The 19,304-nt window shown below is 45.9% G+C and overlaps 3 protein-coding genes across 4 annotated transcripts; 2 read left to right on the top strand and 1 right to left on the bottom strand.

The window, feature by feature from the left end:
- Positions 1-569: 569 nt before the first annotated feature.
- On the top strand, positions 570-10,478 carry LOC130195390 (probable ATP-dependent RNA helicase ddx6). The gene is made up of 13 exons (XM_056416891.1): positions 570-705; positions 1,772-2,827; positions 2,912-3,016; positions 3,452-3,581; positions 4,117-4,263; positions 4,357-4,451; positions 4,575-4,697; positions 5,440-5,568; positions 5,845-5,961; positions 6,037-6,100; positions 6,190-6,291; positions 6,521-6,735; positions 6,822-10,478. The coding sequence occupies exons 2-12, from the start codon at positions 2,585-2,587 to the stop codon at positions 6,727-6,729; spliced, it is 1,464 nt and encodes a 487-aa protein (XP_056272866.1). The 5' UTR covers positions 570-705; positions 1,772-2,584; the 3' UTR covers positions 6,730-6,735; positions 6,822-10,478.
- A 1,136-nt stretch (positions 10,479-11,614) lies between these two features.
- Positions 11,615-16,520, top strand: tomm40l (translocase of outer mitochondrial membrane 40 homolog, like). 2 transcript variants are annotated; one of them, XM_056412318.1, is made up of 10 exons: positions 11,615-11,662; positions 12,767-12,969; positions 13,106-13,173; positions 13,438-13,530; positions 13,622-13,723; positions 14,529-14,634; positions 14,784-14,906; positions 14,996-15,072; positions 15,182-15,284; positions 15,814-16,520. In XM_056412318.1, the coding sequence occupies exons 2-10, from the start codon at positions 12,768-12,770 to the stop codon at positions 15,951-15,953; spliced, it is 1,014 nt and encodes a 337-aa protein (XP_056268293.1). In that variant the 5' UTR covers positions 11,615-11,662; position 12,767; the 3' UTR covers positions 15,954-16,520. The 2 variants fall into 2 exon arrangements, with proteins under 2 accessions (XP_056268293.1, XP_056268284.1); XM_056412309.1 differs by lacking the exon at positions 11,615-11,662 and adding an exon at positions 11,746-12,159.
- Positions 16,521-17,240: 720 nt separating this feature from the next.
- On the bottom strand, positions 17,241-18,175 carry LOC130194286 (apolipoprotein A-IV-like; the record flags this gene model as incomplete). The annotated part of the gene is made up of 1 exon (XM_056415228.1): positions 17,241-18,175. A coding segment is annotated over one exon (318 nt), but the record flags the coding sequence as incomplete, so codon positions are not given.
- Positions 18,176-19,304: the final 1,129 nt, after the last annotated feature.

Genomic DNA, 19,304 nt, shown 5'->3' with positions numbered 1-19,304 from the left:
TTATTGCTGATTATGGTTTACAGCTTAAGAAAACTCAAATATCCTATCTCTAAATATTAGAATATCATGAAAAAGTATACTAGTAGGGTATTAAACAAATCACTTGAATTGTCTAATTAACTCGAAACACCTGCAAGGGTTTCCTGAGCCTTGACAAACACTCAGCTGTTATAAATCTTTTTTTTAACTTGGTCTGAGGAAATATTAAAATTTCATGAGATAGGATTTTAGAGTTTTCTTAAGCTGTAAGCCATAATCAGCAATATTAAAAGAATAAAAGGCTTGCAATATTTCAGTTGATTTGTAATGAATCCAGAATGCATGACATTTTTGTTTTTTTAATTGCATTACAGAAAATAAAGAACTTTATCACAATATTCTAATTTTCTGAGACAGTCCTGTACACGTTTCTTTCGAAACGGACCATCGACAGTCATAAATAATCTGAGCCGTAACCAGGTGCGACAGCAGGTGGCAGCAGCTGCGCGGAGGGTCACGTGTCATAAACTGCAGAGAGGCGCCGAGGAAGAGAAGACGAAGAAGAAGAAGAGCAAGAAGAAGAAGGCGACCATGTTGATTTAAAGGAAGAAACACAATAGAGGAGATTTATTTCAAGTAAAAATCAGTTAATAAAGGGGATTGTAAAGGAAGCAGTTGATCAACCGCACACTGAATACACCTTGTGCAAATAACAAAGGAACTAAGGTAGGTTTGCGGAGACACGGAACCGTCCGATTCCCGGTAAAAACATCCGTGTTGTTGAGAGCTAGCTCGCGGCTAACGTTAGCGAGAGGAGTTGTTGAGCTAGATTAGCCCAGAGGCTACGGAGCGTGCTAATTGTGCCATATACGGCTAACGACACATGTTATAATATTGTTACGTCAACGACATGTCACGCGATAGTCGCCTCGCTTAAACACGTATGTTGTCATATTCGGTGATTAAAATCTCATTCAAACCCTCCGAGTGCTTAGCAGCTTAGAGGTGGGATAGCTTGGAGCTTAGCTTTGGGGACGTTAGCCCAACAGCGTCATGTAGCCTCGCCTGAGACGTTGTGTTTCGTTTTTGATTTTACGGAAGGACATTCGTCAAGACTAACACAGCTGGTTAGACTACTTCAAGGTTAGCTAATTATGCTAAACGATTACCGAAATCTGAACGAAAACCCGATCGATACGAGTTCAAGCTAGCCGAAGTAAATTAACGGAAAGCTACAGCTGTTCGGCGCGAATTTGACCGACTTTCAGTTTTTTACTAATTATACTGTAATGATTAGATTCAGCTCACTCAGTCTTTACCGGTCTTATTTTAAATCCTCGTAGTTTGGGCTTTGCTAATCGGCCTCAGAAGATTGACACCTGGCAAGTTCACCTGTGCAATCAGTAAATTAGCTCTTAATTAAAGCCTCACTCATTTCTGTTGATCAAAGTTGCACCTGTCTGCATAGCTTGATATTGCTCTCTCTCTCTCTCTCTCTCTCTCTCGCTCTCTTGGACTCAAACTGTTCCACATTTTGCAGACTAGCTTTTGACGGATTGATTTTTCCAGCTCCAAACTATTAAACGGGTCAAACATTATTCGTTGTATTTAACAGTAGTTTTGGTTATTAGTCAACCTCATGCGCAGATATGTTCCTCTACAGTGGGCGACGTGCCGTCACCATGTGTATGAAGCTTCGATGGCGGCCGCACAGCCATTGGAACCCACTCCCACCCATAAGAATAGTTTGTTAAAAATAATGTTGATTTAAATTGTTCTATCTTCTTATCAGGTTACAAGTTTGAGTTCTTGGCTGACTTTGAGGAGGTAGCGGGTCGATCACAGCCGCACTCACACACCGACCGGAAGACCTGCGGTGTCTGGGGAGAGCGAGTCGAACACTGAGGACTCAAAAGGGGTGAAAAGCTTTTTGGCTTTGGACTAGAAGCCCCCTTTGTATCTGTGAATTCAGGATCCAGGGTTTTTTTTTCACACGGTGGAGCGACATTTTCCACACCCAGTGGAAACAAACGGAGCATTACAGACTATAGGATATCGGGGGAAACGTGGTAAAAGTTGGACATCCCCTTTTGCAAGAAAGGGGATATTGAGCAACTCTGGACTCGAAGAGGAAATGTTGTTCAATTTAGAAACACATTTAAGCACTGAACTAAGATTATATTGACGAGGCTGAACCCCAAGTTCAGATTGCCTTAGTTGTTCTATTTCAGGACTTGAACCGCTTTGATACTTGCTCACGTATAATTTTTCTATATTGTGGGCAAGTACATGAATGCAAATTTCTCTTCATTTTGAAGAGCTCTTGGTGTAAAAACCTGTTTGTTTTTGTTTTTTGTTCCCGTAAGTCAGTCACTCTGTTGATGAAGGGGACCGAACTGCACTTACATGTGTATATGTAAATACTACCAATTGACTTCAGTTGTGAAAGCTTTGGACTTAAAAAGAATAGAGAATATTGTTTGTTAATGCTTTATTAAACTTTTTTACTTTTGAAGAGAATCTTTAAAAAAGAAAAACCTAAGAGGCAAAAAATCTAATACTTTTGAAGAAAGAGAAGAAGAAAAAGCAAGGAAAACGGGACAAAATGGCCACCGCCAGAACAGAAAACGTCGGCCCGATCGTCATGGGACTGAACAAGCAGAACGGGCAGCTCAGAGGACAGACCAAACCAGCTTCAGTCCAGCCAGCACCCACGGCTCTAGGGAAGGCTCTGGGTGCCCCCCAGATGGTCGGCGGCGCTGCTCAGGAAGGAGGAGGCATCAAGTTTGGAGATGACTGGAAAAAGAACCTCAAGATCCCACCCAAAGACACCAGGGTCCAAACCTCAGTGAGTCCATCTCGATGGCGGCGCGTCTCCTCCGCGTCTCAACGCTGATGTTCTGTCAACCTAACCGCTCTCTGTCTCCTGCAGGATGTGACGTCCACGAAGGGGAATGAATTTGAAGACTACTGTCTCAAAAGGGAACTCCTGATGGGCATCTTTGAGATGGGTTGGGAGAAACCTTCCCCTATCCAGGTATGGCTTTTCCTTTTTTTATGTCAAATTGTATTTACTTGTCAAATTAACCTAATTTGATCAACAGGAGTTATTGAAAATAGCTTAACATATTCTGTGGTAAAGTTTTTTTAATTTAAATGTGAGATCAAGACCTTTTGGTTGGATTAAACCAGTGGTGTTGTAGTTTTCTGGGTATCCGTCCTAACTTCTAAATGACCAGGATGGCACACGGCTATGGCCTGAAGGAGTTTGGCTTGCAAATGTATTGTTGTAATCATTTTGTGCTCCCTATCTTGCGGTAAAAGTATCTTTGGATTGTCACAGTTTACATCTTTATGAAAAGGTCTGCTTGTGCAATCCAATGTGCACAAGTCCTCATGAGATCTATGTTGCAGCATTGCGACTGCATCAGTCGCAGAACGAGACTAAAGTCATGTGTTCTTCTCCCGGCAGGAGGAGAGCATTCCCATCGCCCTGTCTGGGCGGGACATCCTGGCTCGGGCTAAGAACGGAACGGGGAAAAGTGGCGCCTATCTCATCCCGCTGCTGGAGAGAATTGACCTGAAGAAGGACCACATACAGGGTGAGGCGCTGCATGTGGTTTCATACCGTCGCCCATTCTCTCAACTACCTCCGTCCCCGTGGTCCCTCGTTCATTTGGTTTACTCTCCATCCTCCTTACCCCTCAGTACAATAACTGGACAATCCTATTATCTTTTTATTACCGTCGCATTGAAAATGCAGAAGGTTATGTTTTGATCGCCGTTTATTTATTTGTATGCGTGTTCCTCGCATAACTAAAAAAGTATAAAACCAGATCGCATGAAATTTGGTGGGATGATTGGTTATTATCCGGGGACCATTTGATTAGATTTTGGGATCGATCAGGTCAAAGGTCAAGGTCATGAAAAGGTCAACATATTTTTACCATAGCGCGGTCAATTTGTATCCAATTGGCATGCAACTAATGCCAAAATGTTCATAATTCAATGCCCAATCTTGTGATATGCGACTGTATGCGCTCTACCGAGTGCCCGTTCTAGTTTTGTAAATGTTTCTACCAGAGACCATATTTGTAACCAGTGCTTTAAAAACAAAATGTATTTTGTATTCCCTAGCACTTGTCATGGTTCCCACCCGTGAGCTGGCTCTGCAGGTGAGCCAGATCTCCATCCAGATCAGCAAACACCTGGGGGGCGTCAAAGTCATGGCCACCACCGGGGGCACCAACCTGCGAGATGACATCATGCGTCTGGACGAGACCGGTAAGAAGCCCACGTGTCCGTCTTCACGGAAAGACAAACGACTATTACAGATACGCGTATTGAATTGTGTTCTCCTTCCCATTTCCACACCAGTGCATGTTGTCATCGCCACGCCGGGTCGGATCCTGGACTTGATAAAGAAGGGAGTGGCAAAGGTGGACCGAGTCCAGATAATGGTGATGGATGAGGTAAACGGGAACAATAAACGTGAAAATAAATCTGCTCACAAGCAGTGTGAAGTCTAATGCTTCTCAATTCTGTCAGATCTTTACAAATGTGCTTCCCATCAAACTGCCTCCGTTTCCTCTCAGGCCGACAAGCTGCTGTCTCAGGACTTCGTGGTGCTCATCGAGGATATCATCAGCTTCCTGGCCAAGAACAGGCAGATCCTGCTCTACTCCGCCACCTTTCCCATGAGCGTGCAGAAGTTCATGGTGGGTTTCAAGTTTCAGGTTTTTATTTGTTCGAGAGCGACAAAGAACCTTGAACACTTTAAATTAAAATGGAAATGCACCGAATTACAGCCGCAAGGCTGATTTTCATCGTCTGTCCCCAGAATGAACAGGATGAGTGTCCTGGAGGAAAAGGTGCAGCAGTAATGAACTACAAACAATTATAGTGTAAAGCTCATGATGCACAGCAGTTCAGTCATAAAAAAATAACAATAGATTACAAAAAGAATCTCATACATATATAAAAGCAACAAGAGAACATATCCCAGTGTAATGAAGACCTTTCACGTACGTCATAATGCACATCGGGGCTTTAATTAATGAGCACATTAGTCGTGAGTCGGCTAATCGCTGCAGCAGCCGGTGGCTCGGGGCCACTTGGCACCGCGAGGCGCCGCTGCAGCCCGAGCTGCAGCCCGAGCTGCTCTCACGCCGACTCCAGATCTGTGTTCTCTGTCGAGAGCCAGCAGGAAGTCATTGTGACGGGTTCAAAGACGTAAAACTGTGTTCTGGAACGCTGACTTGTTAAAACGAAAAACTATACGTGTACATTTGTCTGATATCTGCCGAGTTATATTAAACAGTTAAGAGTTTAATATTCAACTAAACCGACTAGAGGTCCTTCATGCTTGTACCGCTGCAGTGATTCTGCCGTCTTGAGTTTTTAAATGTTTTAAGAGTCACTCTAAACTCTTGTGTCCCCCCCCACCCCGCCTCGCTGCAGGCCAAGCATCTCCAGAAGCCCTACGAGATCAACCTGATGGAGGAGCTGACTCTGAAGGGCATCACTCAATACTACGCCTACGTCACGGAGAGGCAGAAAGTCCACTGCCTCAACACGCTGTTCTCCAGGGTACCTCACCACTTGTGTATATCACCCGCCATGCATTTTACCATTATGTTTTTAATAGTTTAACCTCTTTGTGTTGTACTTAATCATCATCACAAGTGGCAGCATAGTGCAGCCGAGCATTATTAGTCGTTGAACCGTCTAGTTGACCTTCATCCCAGCGTGTGGAATCTAACAACCTGCCACAGTTCCTCTTTTCCAACAGGGAATTGGTCAATTTATCTTTATTTGATCGGAACCGCAGTGATCTATAACATATGCTCTCTCTCCTCCTCACAGCTTCAGATCAACCAGTCGATCATCTTCTGTAACTCCACTCAGAGGGTGGAGCTCTTGGCCAAGAAGATCACTCAGCTGGGCTACTCCTGCTTCTACATCCACGCCAAGATGATGCAGGTGAGACGAGACCGACCGGAGGAAATGCAGCGCGGTGACACCTTTGTGACGTTCTGACGTCTCGTTTGTCTTCAGGAATACAGAAACCGAGTCTTTCACGACTTCAGGAACGGGCTGTGCAGGAACCTGGTCTGCACTGGTGAGTTTCTGTTGTGTCCAGCAGATTGTTTTGTTGTGGTTTAAAGCCACAGAGGTCACCGGAGATTGACCTCTTAATTCTTTCCGTAGATCTCTTCACCAGGGGCATTGACATCCAGGCGGTCAATGTAGTCATCAACTTTGACTTTCCCAAGAATGCCGAGACGTACCTCCATCGTATTGGAAGATCCGGTAGGTTGTTTATGATCTGAACGCACAAAGAATCGTCCGCTAGTTTTAATAGAAGTTGTTGAGGTGAAAGCTGGACGTGTCCCCCTGTGGGAGGACTCGAGTACTCCATCTGCACAGTTTGCTCCTCTCTTTGAACATATCTGGATAGTCATCATTCAATGATTAACTCTTAACGTAAACAGATGACATGCATGAGGTGTTGAGAATGTTCCGGACTGCCTTCCCTCAGGGCGCTTTGGTCACCTGGGCCTGGCCATCAACCTGATCACCTCCGAGGACCGCTTCAACCTGAAGTCCATCGAGGACCAGCTGGTGACCGACATCAAGCCCATCCCCAGCAGCATCGACAAGAGCCTCTACGTGGCCGAGTTCCACACGTCCGGCGACGACTGCGAGGCGATCGAGGAGAAACCGGGACGCCGACAGGACCGTGCCTAGCAACAGGCGAGCTGCCTCGTCCGCTCTCACTGCGGTAAACACGCGTGAGACTCGTCTTCTAACCACCGTTTTGTATTGTTCTTCCCCCGCAGGACGCTCCGGCTCTCACACACACACACGGGCCACTCTTCAGTTCCCCCAGAGCCGGTCGACTGGACGTGATCCGGTTCCTTTTCTTTTCCTCCAAAAGAGCTGCCTCGCTTATTTCATAATTAATTGAGGAACCGTATTGTTTTGCACCAACACCGACGGGACCTGAGTCTGAGAGTCTAAACGGAGCCGGCAGAGCAACCGAGTGTCAAAGCTGTTGTGAAGCCACCGGTCCTCTCGCCCCCCCCCCACCGGTCCTCTCCTCACCAGTGTTCCCCCTGGTCCTCTCTCCCCCCCCCAGTCCTCTCCTCTCCCACCGGTCCTCTCCCCACTGGTCCTCTCCTCACCAGTGTCCCACTCCTACCAAAGTGTCGTCGTCACTCAAGTGCCTTACTTACTCCCGTGTGCACTCCTGCATTCAGCCTGCTGTCTCCTGTCAGGCAGCAGAGTACGAGCACAAAGAGATGAATTTAATAGTAACCCGAGTTTATTTAAACATCCATTATGCAAGGGAAGAAGAAGACGACACGCACGCGCTCACAGGTGTGTGTGTAGTAACGCAGCTCAAACTGCTTTTTAAAGAAAAGAAAACAACAACCATCCTGAATGTGAACGTTGCAATAATGAAGAAATAAAATAAAGGCAGCTTTATTTAAGTACTGCGTGACTGTTCCCCCCCCCCTACACAAGCAACGTTAATATGAGCAAACCTCTCGAGCGCTCCCCCCCCCCCCCACTGTTTCATGGGCGTCGGCCTGCTTCCAGGCGTCACTGGGAGAGGAGCAGCCTGCCGCTTCACCACAGCTCCGATGCGTCACTGCTACACAACGGAGTATTTGACGGGTCCGAGGGATGAATAGTTTTATTGGAAGTTGGTGCAAAACAATAGTTTGAAATTACGATTTTTTTTTTCTTAAATACTTTTTTTTTTGCAGTCCTCTTTAAGAAACAGTTTTATCTATACAATTTGAGCATTTATTTTCCCCCCCAAGAAACTTTCTTTCTGAGCCCCATCGTGACGAAATGGAAGTTGGTGAATGTCCTCGTGGCCGATGTGAATCCCCTCCACGCCGAGCTCAGTATCGCTGCCGTGGCTCCAGGATCTGTTCTGACCCGCTGCACGTGACCCGGTTCACGCGTTGACCTTCAAGTGACCGACGACTAACTAGAGACTGTTCTCTCTGCAGCAGCAGCGATATATCTCTTATGTTTCCTTCTCTTTAGTTTCCTTTTCGGTGTGCGGGGGGGCGCCCTGTGCTTTCTGAAGCAGAACTGTAGAATCTCCAACAGGCAGCTGTGACCTCTTTGTTTTTGTTTTTACAGAGCGTCATTACGGTGAGAGAGAAAGACATCAGTGTTTTTGCTTTTTTAAGATTTATTTTTGATGTTTCTAAAAGCAGTTTTGGAGGGGGGGGGGCTATGAGGCTTGAGCACTGGGTAAAGTATTTTTTTTTTTTTTGTGGGAGGGTCTTGTGGAGCCAAGTGTTCGTCAGACGCTCTGTGGCGTCTGAGTCCGTCTCTGGTACTTAAAGCAAATACTAAAACTTTGATTTAAGTTTGTTTTCTTTTTTCTCGAACACCAAAAACCTCGTTTTGTTTTAAGTGCCAGAGAGCATCTCGTTATCCTGGAGAGTTCCTGGCAAGCTGTTGAGCTCATTGATTGTCGTCTGAGTGACGGGCGGTCAAAGGGCTTTTGGTCTTTATCTCTTTTCCAGCAACTCGATCCATTTCTCACCAGAGTGATCTTTATACGAGGTGTTACGAATAATTTTTTGAGGAAACCAAATTGTAAATTATTCCTTGTTTACACTAGTTGTTTACTATTCTAAAAAACAAAATTGAATATGTTGCTTCATGAAGGGAGGAGGTTTTTCTTTTTTCCTTGAAATATATTTTCAGAATTGACATTGAAGCAAAAAAAGTGAAGTGTGTGTGCGTCTGTGTTCAGTTTCGAATGGTTCCGTTTCCATGCAGCTTCATCTGAACCACACGGTAGAGGAGACTCCTGTGGCTGTGTGGAAGTGAAACTATTTGATGTCTTTTTGTTTTCATGTGCAAACTTGACTGTTTTTGGACGTGCGAGATCTTGAACATCAGCCTGGAGGATGTTTACAGGCGTCAGGGACAGAGCTTTGTTCCTCCTCTTCCTCCTGGAGCTCCAGTCTGGACTCAAATCCACTTTTCTTCTCCTATTAATCTTCATCTTCACGTTCATCTCCATGTCCCTCTTCATCTCCATGTCCCTCTTCATCTCCATGTCCCTCTTCATCTCCATGTCCCTCTTCATCTCCATGTCCCTCTTTATCTCCATGTCCCTCTTCATCTTCCTGTCCCTGGCGGTCATTCCATCGTCTCCTTTGTGACCAAGTACCAGCAGAGCCAAGACGACGTGGGTCTCTATCTGAACCATCCACTCCTGGTGGATAGTCGTGGATATTACACCTTTATAAATTATATTATATTATTATCTTGGCTCTCGTCGTTAACTAAATATTAGTTAACGACGACTCCCTACAGAACAAAAAAATACAATTTATTTCAACTTTATTGGCCTCTTCGTGGGCCCAGTGTTGTACCGTGCTGAGGCGTCATCACGCGGTCCGGCTGGGGGAGCGACTCGTCACAAAGGAGCTCATGAGGAATGCCGTCCTGAACGTTGTGGAGAGACTCGGTCAGTTCTTTGTGTTCCTTGTTGACGTCGTCGGGAGGCGTCGGTGTGTGCGTGCTCTGGCCTGTGGGGTCAGAGGTGCGTAGCGGTGGGGAGGGAGGGAGGGAGGGAGGGGGGGGGGGTGTAACTTGTCAAACTTGTTTAAAAAGGGTAACTTAAAAATAAAAGGGTGAGGATTTGGATACAGAATCTCAGTTCTGGTGAGTTGACATTCTAAATTGGTGGGAACTTCTTGACCTTTTACAAATGAAAGGTGTTAATGGCTGAACTGGCCCTACGCTGTACTGTGCGTAGCCAAATGTAATCGGATCTCTTGATTTGCTGCGCCGGTGAAGACTCGCCCAAACTTCGGGCTACTTCAGCCAAACTTAACGATGACCTCGGCAGAATTGCCGCAGCAAGCCGAGGGTTAAAATTCCCCGTTGCGTTTCCCCTGCAACACGGACAGAAAACAGTGGTGTGGAATTGGCACTTACATTTTTATTTTTATTTCATGTTACTGAGGATGAAGTTACAATGTGTAGTTTGTCTACAGCGTGGGTAAGGAGCGGTAATACGGTATGATTCTAATTTGGCTTTCATGTCTCATACTGAACATTTTCCTTAAAAAAACAAACCATTTTGTTTTATTTTTCTTGTTCAGTCCTCTCTACTTATTGGGCCCCCTGCTGCTCCCAAAACGATGTTCAGCCCAATGTTTAAGTGAGTTGCATAATTCTTTAACTTTAATTGTAATGACCTAAAACCAGACTCCATGTGTTGGATGTTTATTTCCCTTCACTGTCCCAGAATTTCCTTTTCATACCGTTTAGATTGAAACTGGGTTTCTATCTGGTGATGCCACGATAAAAAAGAAGGTAATGCTCACGTTGTTTTCTTTCCTTCCAAAATGCACAAGTTATTCCATCCAGTTGACCACTCTGTCCTCTACTGTTGTAACTTGGAAATACTTGCAGGGGTCATAAAATTCAATAAATTGATTTGAAATTTACGCAGGCTGGTGTTCTGTGTTTTATTTTATTGTTGAGTCACACACACGGTGTGTGTGAGCCGGTGAAATTACCTGAACAGAGAACATTGCAGAGAATATAATGTTGTACTATGCAAGCCAACATTATAGGATGAAAACTATTTTTTGGAATGTTGCGTACTTCCTACTAATTTGTGAAATCTCTGACCAGGCATCGGTAGTGTTTAGCCATGGTGGGAGGAGACGGAGCCGGTTTTTCATTACTTAGTGGATCCCAGCCCTGGAGCCCCGAATGGTGTGCTGTGTACGTTTTTGTTTTTTAAGGGATTTAGAAATACTAGCCGTCAACTCACTCTGGTAAGTTATATCATTTTAGACACTGCAGCTTTGGTTCTGTGAAGAATGATCAATGCCAAATGTGACGTTAGGACAATATCAACTTGGTCCTCCATAATTATGTAATATTGTGGCCTACGTTGAACTCTAATCCAAAAATACTAATTTTACTTTTAAATATATATGGACGATCCATCATATCTGCACAATATTAATAACTAATTGGCAGTGTTCCACTCATAATACTTTTCTTTGTATCCAGCAGAGCCGTAGAAAGAAGTCAACCAAAGTTTGTCAGATGACTCGTAGACTTCATAGTTCCACGAAGACTATTTGAAAACGTAGAAATCGGTAAAACAGAACTGCGATTTCTGCTAATTAATGGTCAATAAATGTATTATTTTACAATATAAGGAACTACACTACAGGTGTCCACACTACAACCACATGTTGATAATAATAATACAGTAAAACAGCAGGGCTGTGTCTAAAGAGACAGTGTTTTGTGTCAACATTTTTGAGAGCGTTGCAACCTGAAAGAAACACCCTCGCGCTGCCTTTTGACCTTCAAGGTTTTCCTTTATCACGTTTTACATCCCACGCGAGGCGCCCTGCTGCTCTCCACCAATCGATAACCTCAGACGTCAACATCCCGCCCCTCTCCAACGGGCTAGACTCCCTGTAGCTACTTCTGGCACAATAATTGACCGACAGGCGTTTCAGCCAATCGGCTATCAGGGTCGTGTTACGACATCCAATCACAAGTAAGCGACCTAAGAAACCAGGCGGGGTCCTCGCGTCGCTCCGGTCTTCTTCTTTGGTGCAACCGGATTTAACTTCCGGCTGCATCGTCCTCTGGAAATCACAACGTGAGTAGCGACCGTTAGCTAGCTCATGTGTTTTACGTAATAAAAGGCATAGCTGAAAATACGTGAAGGTATTAACTGTTTTGTAGCAGTTTAAATCTCACAAACTGGTCTTTGTTTCAATGAACCGGCAGCAAACCGTTTGTTTTAAGCCTGTCACCTGCTTGTTGGGAGCTAGCTAGCTGAGCTAACTCTTTCACACCGGCTTGTAGGTGAAGCAGCTTCCATACTAAACGTGAGCGAAGTCCTGTAAAGAGAGCCGCTCCTCACACACGGCAGACACCGAGTTCCGTCACACGACGTCCCCGTTCATGATCAGGAGCCTCTCAGCTGCTCTCACTTCATATGAATGAACATGCTGTGTGTGAAAGGTTAAAGGGGCACCGACTGTACCGACTGTACCGGGGCGCGTGAAGAGGAGCTCACCTGCGAGGCCCGAGCCACAGTGCGCTGACTGGAGGGAAACGTGCGAGACAATGACCCCCGATGATGTCATCAGGGTGTGTGTCTGTGTGCTCTTATCGGAGTTAACATAAATGACCGGTTTCTCACTTTAAAACCGCGTTTAGTCAACACGAGGTGTTTGATGTTGAGTTTTGGTTAAACCCACTAATGTTAAAGTTCCTGAAAATGCAGGTTTTGTCCCCTTTTAATCAACTACTGGAAGATCGTGCTACATTGTCATCACTTGAGATGCCAGGGGACCAAGAAGCAACCTGAGAAATGAGAAAATCATGAGTGTAAACCATAAAAAGAAATCAACATATTGATTTTTTGTAAGTGTTTTTTTTTTACTCTTATCTGATCAGGAATCGGGGCTTGAGCGCTGCGTCAGTAATTAATTGTTTTTCCTGTCGAATTGGTCTTTGAGAGACGTCTGTTAACCTCAGAGTTTAATGATGGACAGCTCGGCTTCTCATGCGGGTCCCCAAACTTTACAACTTCACATGCTAACTACATGTTTCTGCATCAATTACCCTCACATTTATCATTCATCATGTGTCAGTTACCTTCTTCTAACAGCTTTTAGTACGTCAGCTGACGTGTCGATGCCTGCTGAGACTCTGGTGCTAACGGCCACATCCTCTCCTGACTTCTCTCTGCCAGAATGGGCAGTGTTTTGGCTGCCAGCTCCCCCAACCCCCCGCCACCCGCCTCTGGCGGTATCGGCGCCGCCCCCGGGATGACGGTGCCGCCGGGCTTCGGGATACCTTCCATCTCCCCAGTTCCCCCCACAGGACAAGAGCAGGAGGCGGACCCCCCCATACCCAACCCCGGGGCGTTTGATGAGTGCCATCGCAAGTGCAAAGGTAATTGAAGACGGTGATGAGAAACGTGGAGTGACTTCTGAAGCCTCGAATAACGAGACACTGAATGGTGTAGAAGTTGGTTTTATCTTGCTTGTGTCTGTCCAGCCTCTAAGTGCGTCTGTGATTTTCTTCTCAGAGGTTTTCCCGATGCAGATGGAGGGCGTCAGGCTATTCGTCAACAAGGGGCTTAGCAACCACTTCCAGGTCGGTTAAGTTTCTCTTTACACACTCAAACTGGAAAGTGTTTTCACCAGCTGCTAAACAAAACAGCCTCAACCTCAAAAGTTTGAGTGTTCCTTGAAGATTGTAATCCGAAGCTTAAACCCGGACTTCTCTGGTCATTGAAACGAAACAAACTAATTTCAAAGGGATATTTTTGAGCAATTCCACTCTGGATCAGACCAGAGAAAGTAAACTTTAAACGTGTAAACGGTGAATGTTTTCGTTGTTCCTCCTAAACCCTCTCAGGTGAATCACACGTTGCTGCTGAGCACCACGGGAGATTCCACCTACAGGTTCGGGGCGACATACGTCGGAACAAAGCAGATGGGTCCGGCAGAGGTACGTTGCAGAAAAGTCGTCTGCCGGATATTTTATGTATATATATAATTGTTTTTTGAACCCTAAAACCTATGCTGGCTTTTTGGTTCAGTTTTTTCCAGTCATAGTTGGAGACATGGACAACAGTGGCAGCCTTAACGCCCAGATCATCCACCAAGTCACCGACAGAGTACGATCCAAACTGGCCTTTCAGGTAAAGTTCCCCCCATTGGACCCTTTTGTGTAACGTCTGCTGTTCCTACAATAATGCGTTTCGATTTTCTATTCGATGATGTTAACTGGCAGATTCTAGTTATAACAGTTGTTTGCTATCTGAGCCCATCACGAGTTCTGAAATGCTACGTTGAGCCAGATGTAGGTGTAGAGTTTGCTCACCAGAGGGCAGCAGAGAGTTCCTTTTAACAAGATCCTAAGGGGAGACGCTCAAAACAAAGTTCAGCAGCTCTCCTTTCCTCTTTCATTCTGTTCTCTCTTCAGCTTTTTACTGAGGGGTTTATTCTCATATTTTATTTATACAGCATTTTATTACTAGAACATGAGAATTTTCTTTTTTAATAAACATGACTCATTTGCGTTTTTAAAAATAAAATGTATAAATATAAAGTAACCCCTCCACTGGAATTCAAGATTTCAAAACTCCTTTTCCACTTTACAACTTCATTGTTTTGACCAAAGCGTTGAGTTTGAGGCCTTCATCAGGCTCATCGTCTTCATCGCCGGATGACCCTGATGAAGGGCTCAAGCCGAAACCACGCAGCAGACCTTTTCCCTCTCCGCGTGGAGGAGAAGTCGTGGCGACAAACGCAAAAATCACACTCGTCTGTGTCTCTAATGTGCTGCCTTGTGTCTCCTCTTAAAACCCCCATAAAGTTGTTTCTGTTTGTCGATTTTTAAAACCCAACAACCAGCTGGTTTGCCAGCGTCGGATTTGAAGTGAATCTTAAATCTCGATATGGGCGTCGCCGCGATGTTAACTTTGCCACGCGTCACGTCCACAGACGCAACAAAACAAGTTTGTGAACTGGCAAGGCGACGCCGAGATTAAGGGAGAAGATTTCACGGCCACGGTTACTCTGGGGAACCCCGATGTCCTCGTCGGCTCCGGTAGGTCTCCGGCCCCCAGAGGCTCCACTCCACGCCTTCTGTCCTGAAATGTTTTAGGATTAGTTTTTGTTAATGTTTCGTCTGAACCGAGAGACGGCCTCGTTCTGAGCCCGGACCCCTCGCGCTCATCGCTGTTGTCCACCCGGCAGGTATCGTCATCACGCACTACCTCCAGTCCGTCACGCCGGCCCTGGCTCTGGGGGGGGAGCTGGTCTACCACCGCAGGCCGGGAGAGGAGGGCACCGTGGTGTCTTTAGTGGGCAGGTACACAGGTGAGGCGCAGGCTGAGGCTTCACGGGGCCGACGGTACGACTACTGTGGCGGTTTGGTTCTTCCGGTACTGACGCGACTCCGTCTGCAGGCAGCAACTACGTCGCCACGTTGACCCTGGGCTCGGCGGGCGCTCACGCATCGTACTACCACAAAGCCAACGAGCAGGTAGCCTCGTCTCCGTTGACGAACGCCGCCTAGAACCGGAGGCGGCGCGCGGCGTTCTCCGTGGCCCCGCCTCCCCTCGGGGTCTAACCGGTCCGCCGCTCTCCCACAGCTGCAGCTCGGCGTGGAGTACGAGGCGAGCACCCGCATGCAGGACACCAGCGTGTCGTTCGGCTACCAGCTCGATGTGCCGAAGGCTAACTTGCTGTTTAAAGGTACGGCGCGCATCACCTCCCTTAAACACTCATCGCCGTGGCGATCCTCCTGCACAGGGAGCGTTGCCTTCTGTTGTCGCAGAAGTTCAACATCAGACTGCAGAGGAAACTGAACTGATCTTAAAAACAGCAGCTGAAGCGTTTGCGTTCTTATATAGTCATAATATATTGAACCATAGTTTCACAGAAAACCAGTGAGGGAAGATAACTCTTGGTATTTTACTTTAATTACCTGTTTTCAGCTGCGCTCACAAAAAATAGGGTTTTTTACCCCTCCGCTAGTCTTCTAAGGCGATAACACAATGTACCACTAGAACACTGGAGATGGGCCTCCACACACCTCTGTAGAGACTTCACTAAACACCAGAGAATAGTCATCTACACATTGAATATGTAGAGAGTATTTATGATAAATTTAATGTTATCTTCATTGAAAGAAACAGTGCTTAGAAAAATACTGACATTTCTAAGTGACCCCAAACTTCTGAACAATAGTGTAAATGCAGTATAATCTTCTTGTCCCCTCCAGGTTCAGTGGACAGTAACTGGGTTGTCGGGGCAACGCTAGAGAAGAAGCTGCTGCCGCTGCCGCTCTCCCTGGTGCTCTGCACCTTCCTCAACCACCAGAAGAACAAGTTCCAGTGCGGCTTCGGCGTCACCATCGGTTAGAGGGCCGGCCACCGGGACGGACAGACGGCGCCGTGCGTGTATGTTTGTGCGTGTTTGTGCGTGTGTGTGCGTGTGTGTGTGTGTGTGTGTGTGTTCGCGTTCCATCACTTCAATCTGTCGCTCCATTCGGCGTCTACTGGTTTCAGAAGCTGGTGGAGGAGGTGAATACAAACCCAGTGCGTTTAATCCTGTCAGTCGCCTGAACAAAGTGAAATAATCGATGTGATTGATCAGGAATCTGTTGGCCGCGGAGTCTCGACACAAACCAGTAGAAACCGTGAAGAGGCGTGACCGAAGGACTCGTCGTTCCCCTCTGAGTTCAGTGCCTGTGGCTCCGCTCTTGAGTTTTATTCTTGTTTTAGTTTTTTTACTGTAAAGTCCGTCTTGGCGTGCGGTGAATGACATCATCGTTTAAAGAGGATTCATTGGTTACAGCTCACCAGCCACGCTGCATGTCTCACAACCATCACTTGTTGTTTTGCCTTTTTTTTGTTACACGTGGATCCGTATATATATTACCTGTATATACCTCGGAACTGATAAATGACTTTTCTTACAAAAAAGAAACCGGCTCGTCTTCGGTGCTTTTCTTCAGTCGGCCCGTCTCTGCTGGATTGAGTCAATGTGTGGCAGTCAATGTGTGAGAGTCAATGTGTGTGAGTCAATGCGAGTGTGTGGCAGTCAATGTGTGAGTCAATGTGAGTGTGAGTCAATGACAGTCAATGTGAGTCAATGTGTGTGAGTCAATGTGTGGCAGTCAATGTGGCAGTCAATGTGAGAGAGTCAATGCGAGTGGCAGTCAATGTGAGTGTGAGTCAATGTGAGAGTCAGTGTGAGTCAATGCGAGTGTGGCAGTCAATGTGTGAGAGTCAATGTGAGAGTCAGTGTGAGTCAATGCGAGTGTGGCAGTCAATGTGGCAGTCAATGTGTGAGTCAATGTGTTGCAGTCAATGTGAGAGTCAATGTGAGAGTCAGTGTGAGTCAATGCGAGTGTGGCAGTCAATGTGGCAGTCAATGTGTGTGAGTCAATGTGAGTGTGAGTCAATGCGAGTGTGGCAGTCAATGTGAGTGGCAGTCAATGTGTGGCAGTCAATGTGTGAGAGTCAATGTGAGTGGCAGTCAATGTGTGTGAGTCAATGTGAGTGGCAGTCAATGTGAGTGGCAGTCAATGTGAGTGAGTCAATGCGAGTGTGGCAGTCAATGTGTGTGAGTCAATGTGAGTGGCAGTCAATGTGTGGCAGTCAATGTGAGTGAGTCAATGTGTGGCAGTCAATGTGAGTGAGTCAATGTGTGGCAGTCAATGTGTGTGAGTCAATGCGAGTGTGTGGCAGTCAATGTGTGTGAGTCAATGTGTGTGTGTGCAAGAGTGAGTCAATTGACGGTAAATGAGTGTTAATGTGTGTGTGATGTGGGACCTGATCCAGGAGGTTCTATTGAAGTCGGTGGTCATAAATCCATGAAGACTTATTTATGGAAGGAGTTTTTTAAAAAGTGAAGAAAATTATAGATCCAGTGTATACAAGATATTAATATATTAGGAAAGCAATGTTTACCCCCGTTTGGATTTTAATACATTCTGGAATGTGAGGATTGATGAAGATGATTCCCGTTGAATGATTTGTGAAACGTGACTGAAAAAACAACTTCTGAACATTCTTTTGGTTTCATTACTTTTTCACAAAGTGTTTCCGAAACATGAACTTGTGTGTTTTCGTGCAGTTTTATGATTTTGCATTTCAATCTTACATTTCTAAATGTCCAGTGTGTGAATCACTAAGTATTTCACGCTAATCGAGACTAATGTACAAAACTTGTTTTGTCAGAATTTTTATTTAGTAAAAATATACATCGAGTCAAGTTTAAATAAATATCCCTGTGGGTGGAGGCGTCGGGCTGACGGAGGTCTACTGGCTCATCTTGGTGAAGGACTCCCACAGAGCGGTCAGCTGCTTCTTCAGGTTCTGGCTCTCGGCGTCCAGCTTGGTCCTCAGCTCCTCTCCTCTCTGAGCCAGGTTCTGCTGGATCTGCTGGTTCAGCTGGGTCTCGAAGCTCTGGGTCAGGGGGAGCATGCTCCTCTGGAACTCCTCCACGCTCTGCTCCATCTTCTGCTTCATCTCCTCGGTGTAGGGCACCATCTGGGCCCGCAGCTGGACGATGCTCTTGTCCAGATGGCCCCTCAGCTCCTGGCTCTTCTGCAGCAGGACGGCCTGTTTTAATACTAATCAAATGTTTTACCCGATGAGGCGGCGTGTCTCTTCTTCACTCAGTCTGATGGCTAGTGTCGAGCAGACCTCCGTTAGCTCCTTTTATAGCACGCTGGAGGCTAAAGTCCTCCTCCAGTCGCCCCGCTGGACAGATGTCTGTCACCGGACTCGCTCCACGTCAATATCTGTCTCATCGCCTTATTTGTTCTGTAATCATTATTCTCTGGCATCTTAAGTAATGGATAATCACGCTGCAGCAAACACATTTTATTTAAATATAGTAAATTAATGTGCCGAAATGTCACTTAAAGCTGCATTAATTGATTTTTAGCTGATGTCATGGCTCATTCTCACCTTAGTGAGCGAGGAAGGAGTGAGTCCTAAAACGAGGCATTGGCGGTTCCCTCGTCAACAGGCTATTCGAGTGGGTTTTTCCTTATTTAAAAACAAGATTAAGAGATTTTAAAGATTTGTTCCACGATTTATAATACGTCAGATTTCCCTCTGGTGATCCTGAAGCTTTTTCGGGTCACGGTGCTAACAAGTGGCTCAATAAACTCGAGTCATCTCGTCGAGCCCTCGGCCGCCGTTAGCCGAGTAGCGACGACGTGAGCTAACGCAACCTTAGTGAAGTTGGTTTGTATGTTTGTGCTTTTAAATACGTGAATCATGCTAACTTCCTGTTAGCTTACACACACACACGTGCCATCCTGGACTCTGAAGGCGGTGTGGGGAACGTGTTGGGGAACGGTCGCGTCGATTCAAGATGGCTGCCGAGGTGTGTTGGCGCTCGTTACCTTCGCATTGAAAATGCGGAAGGTTATGTTTTGATCGCCGTGTATTTATTTATTTGTCTGCGTGTTACTCTCATAACTCAAAAAGTATTAAACCGAATCGCATGAAATTTGGTGGGATGATTGGTTGTTATCCGGGGAACATTTGCTAAGATTTTGGGATAGATCGGATCAAAGGTCAATGTCAAGGTCATGAAAAGGTCAACATCTTCCTTTTACCATAGCACGGTAAATTTTTATCCAATTGGCATGCAACTAATGCCAAAATGTTCATAACTCAATGCCCAATCTTGTGACACGCGAAGGTATGCGCTCTACCAAGTGCCCGTTCTAGTTTTGTGTTTTTGGCCTGA

Source organism: Pseudoliparis swirei, chromosome 1 (genome assembly GCF_029220125.1).
Source record: "Pseudoliparis swirei isolate HS2019 ecotype Mariana Trench chromosome 1, NWPU_hadal_v1, whole genome shotgun sequence".
NCBI classification, from domain to species: Eukaryota; Metazoa; Chordata; class Actinopteri; order Perciformes; family Liparidae; genus Pseudoliparis; species Pseudoliparis swirei.
Note: the sequence above shows the minus strand (reverse complement) of the source record. Positions and strands in the feature narration are given on the sequence as shown.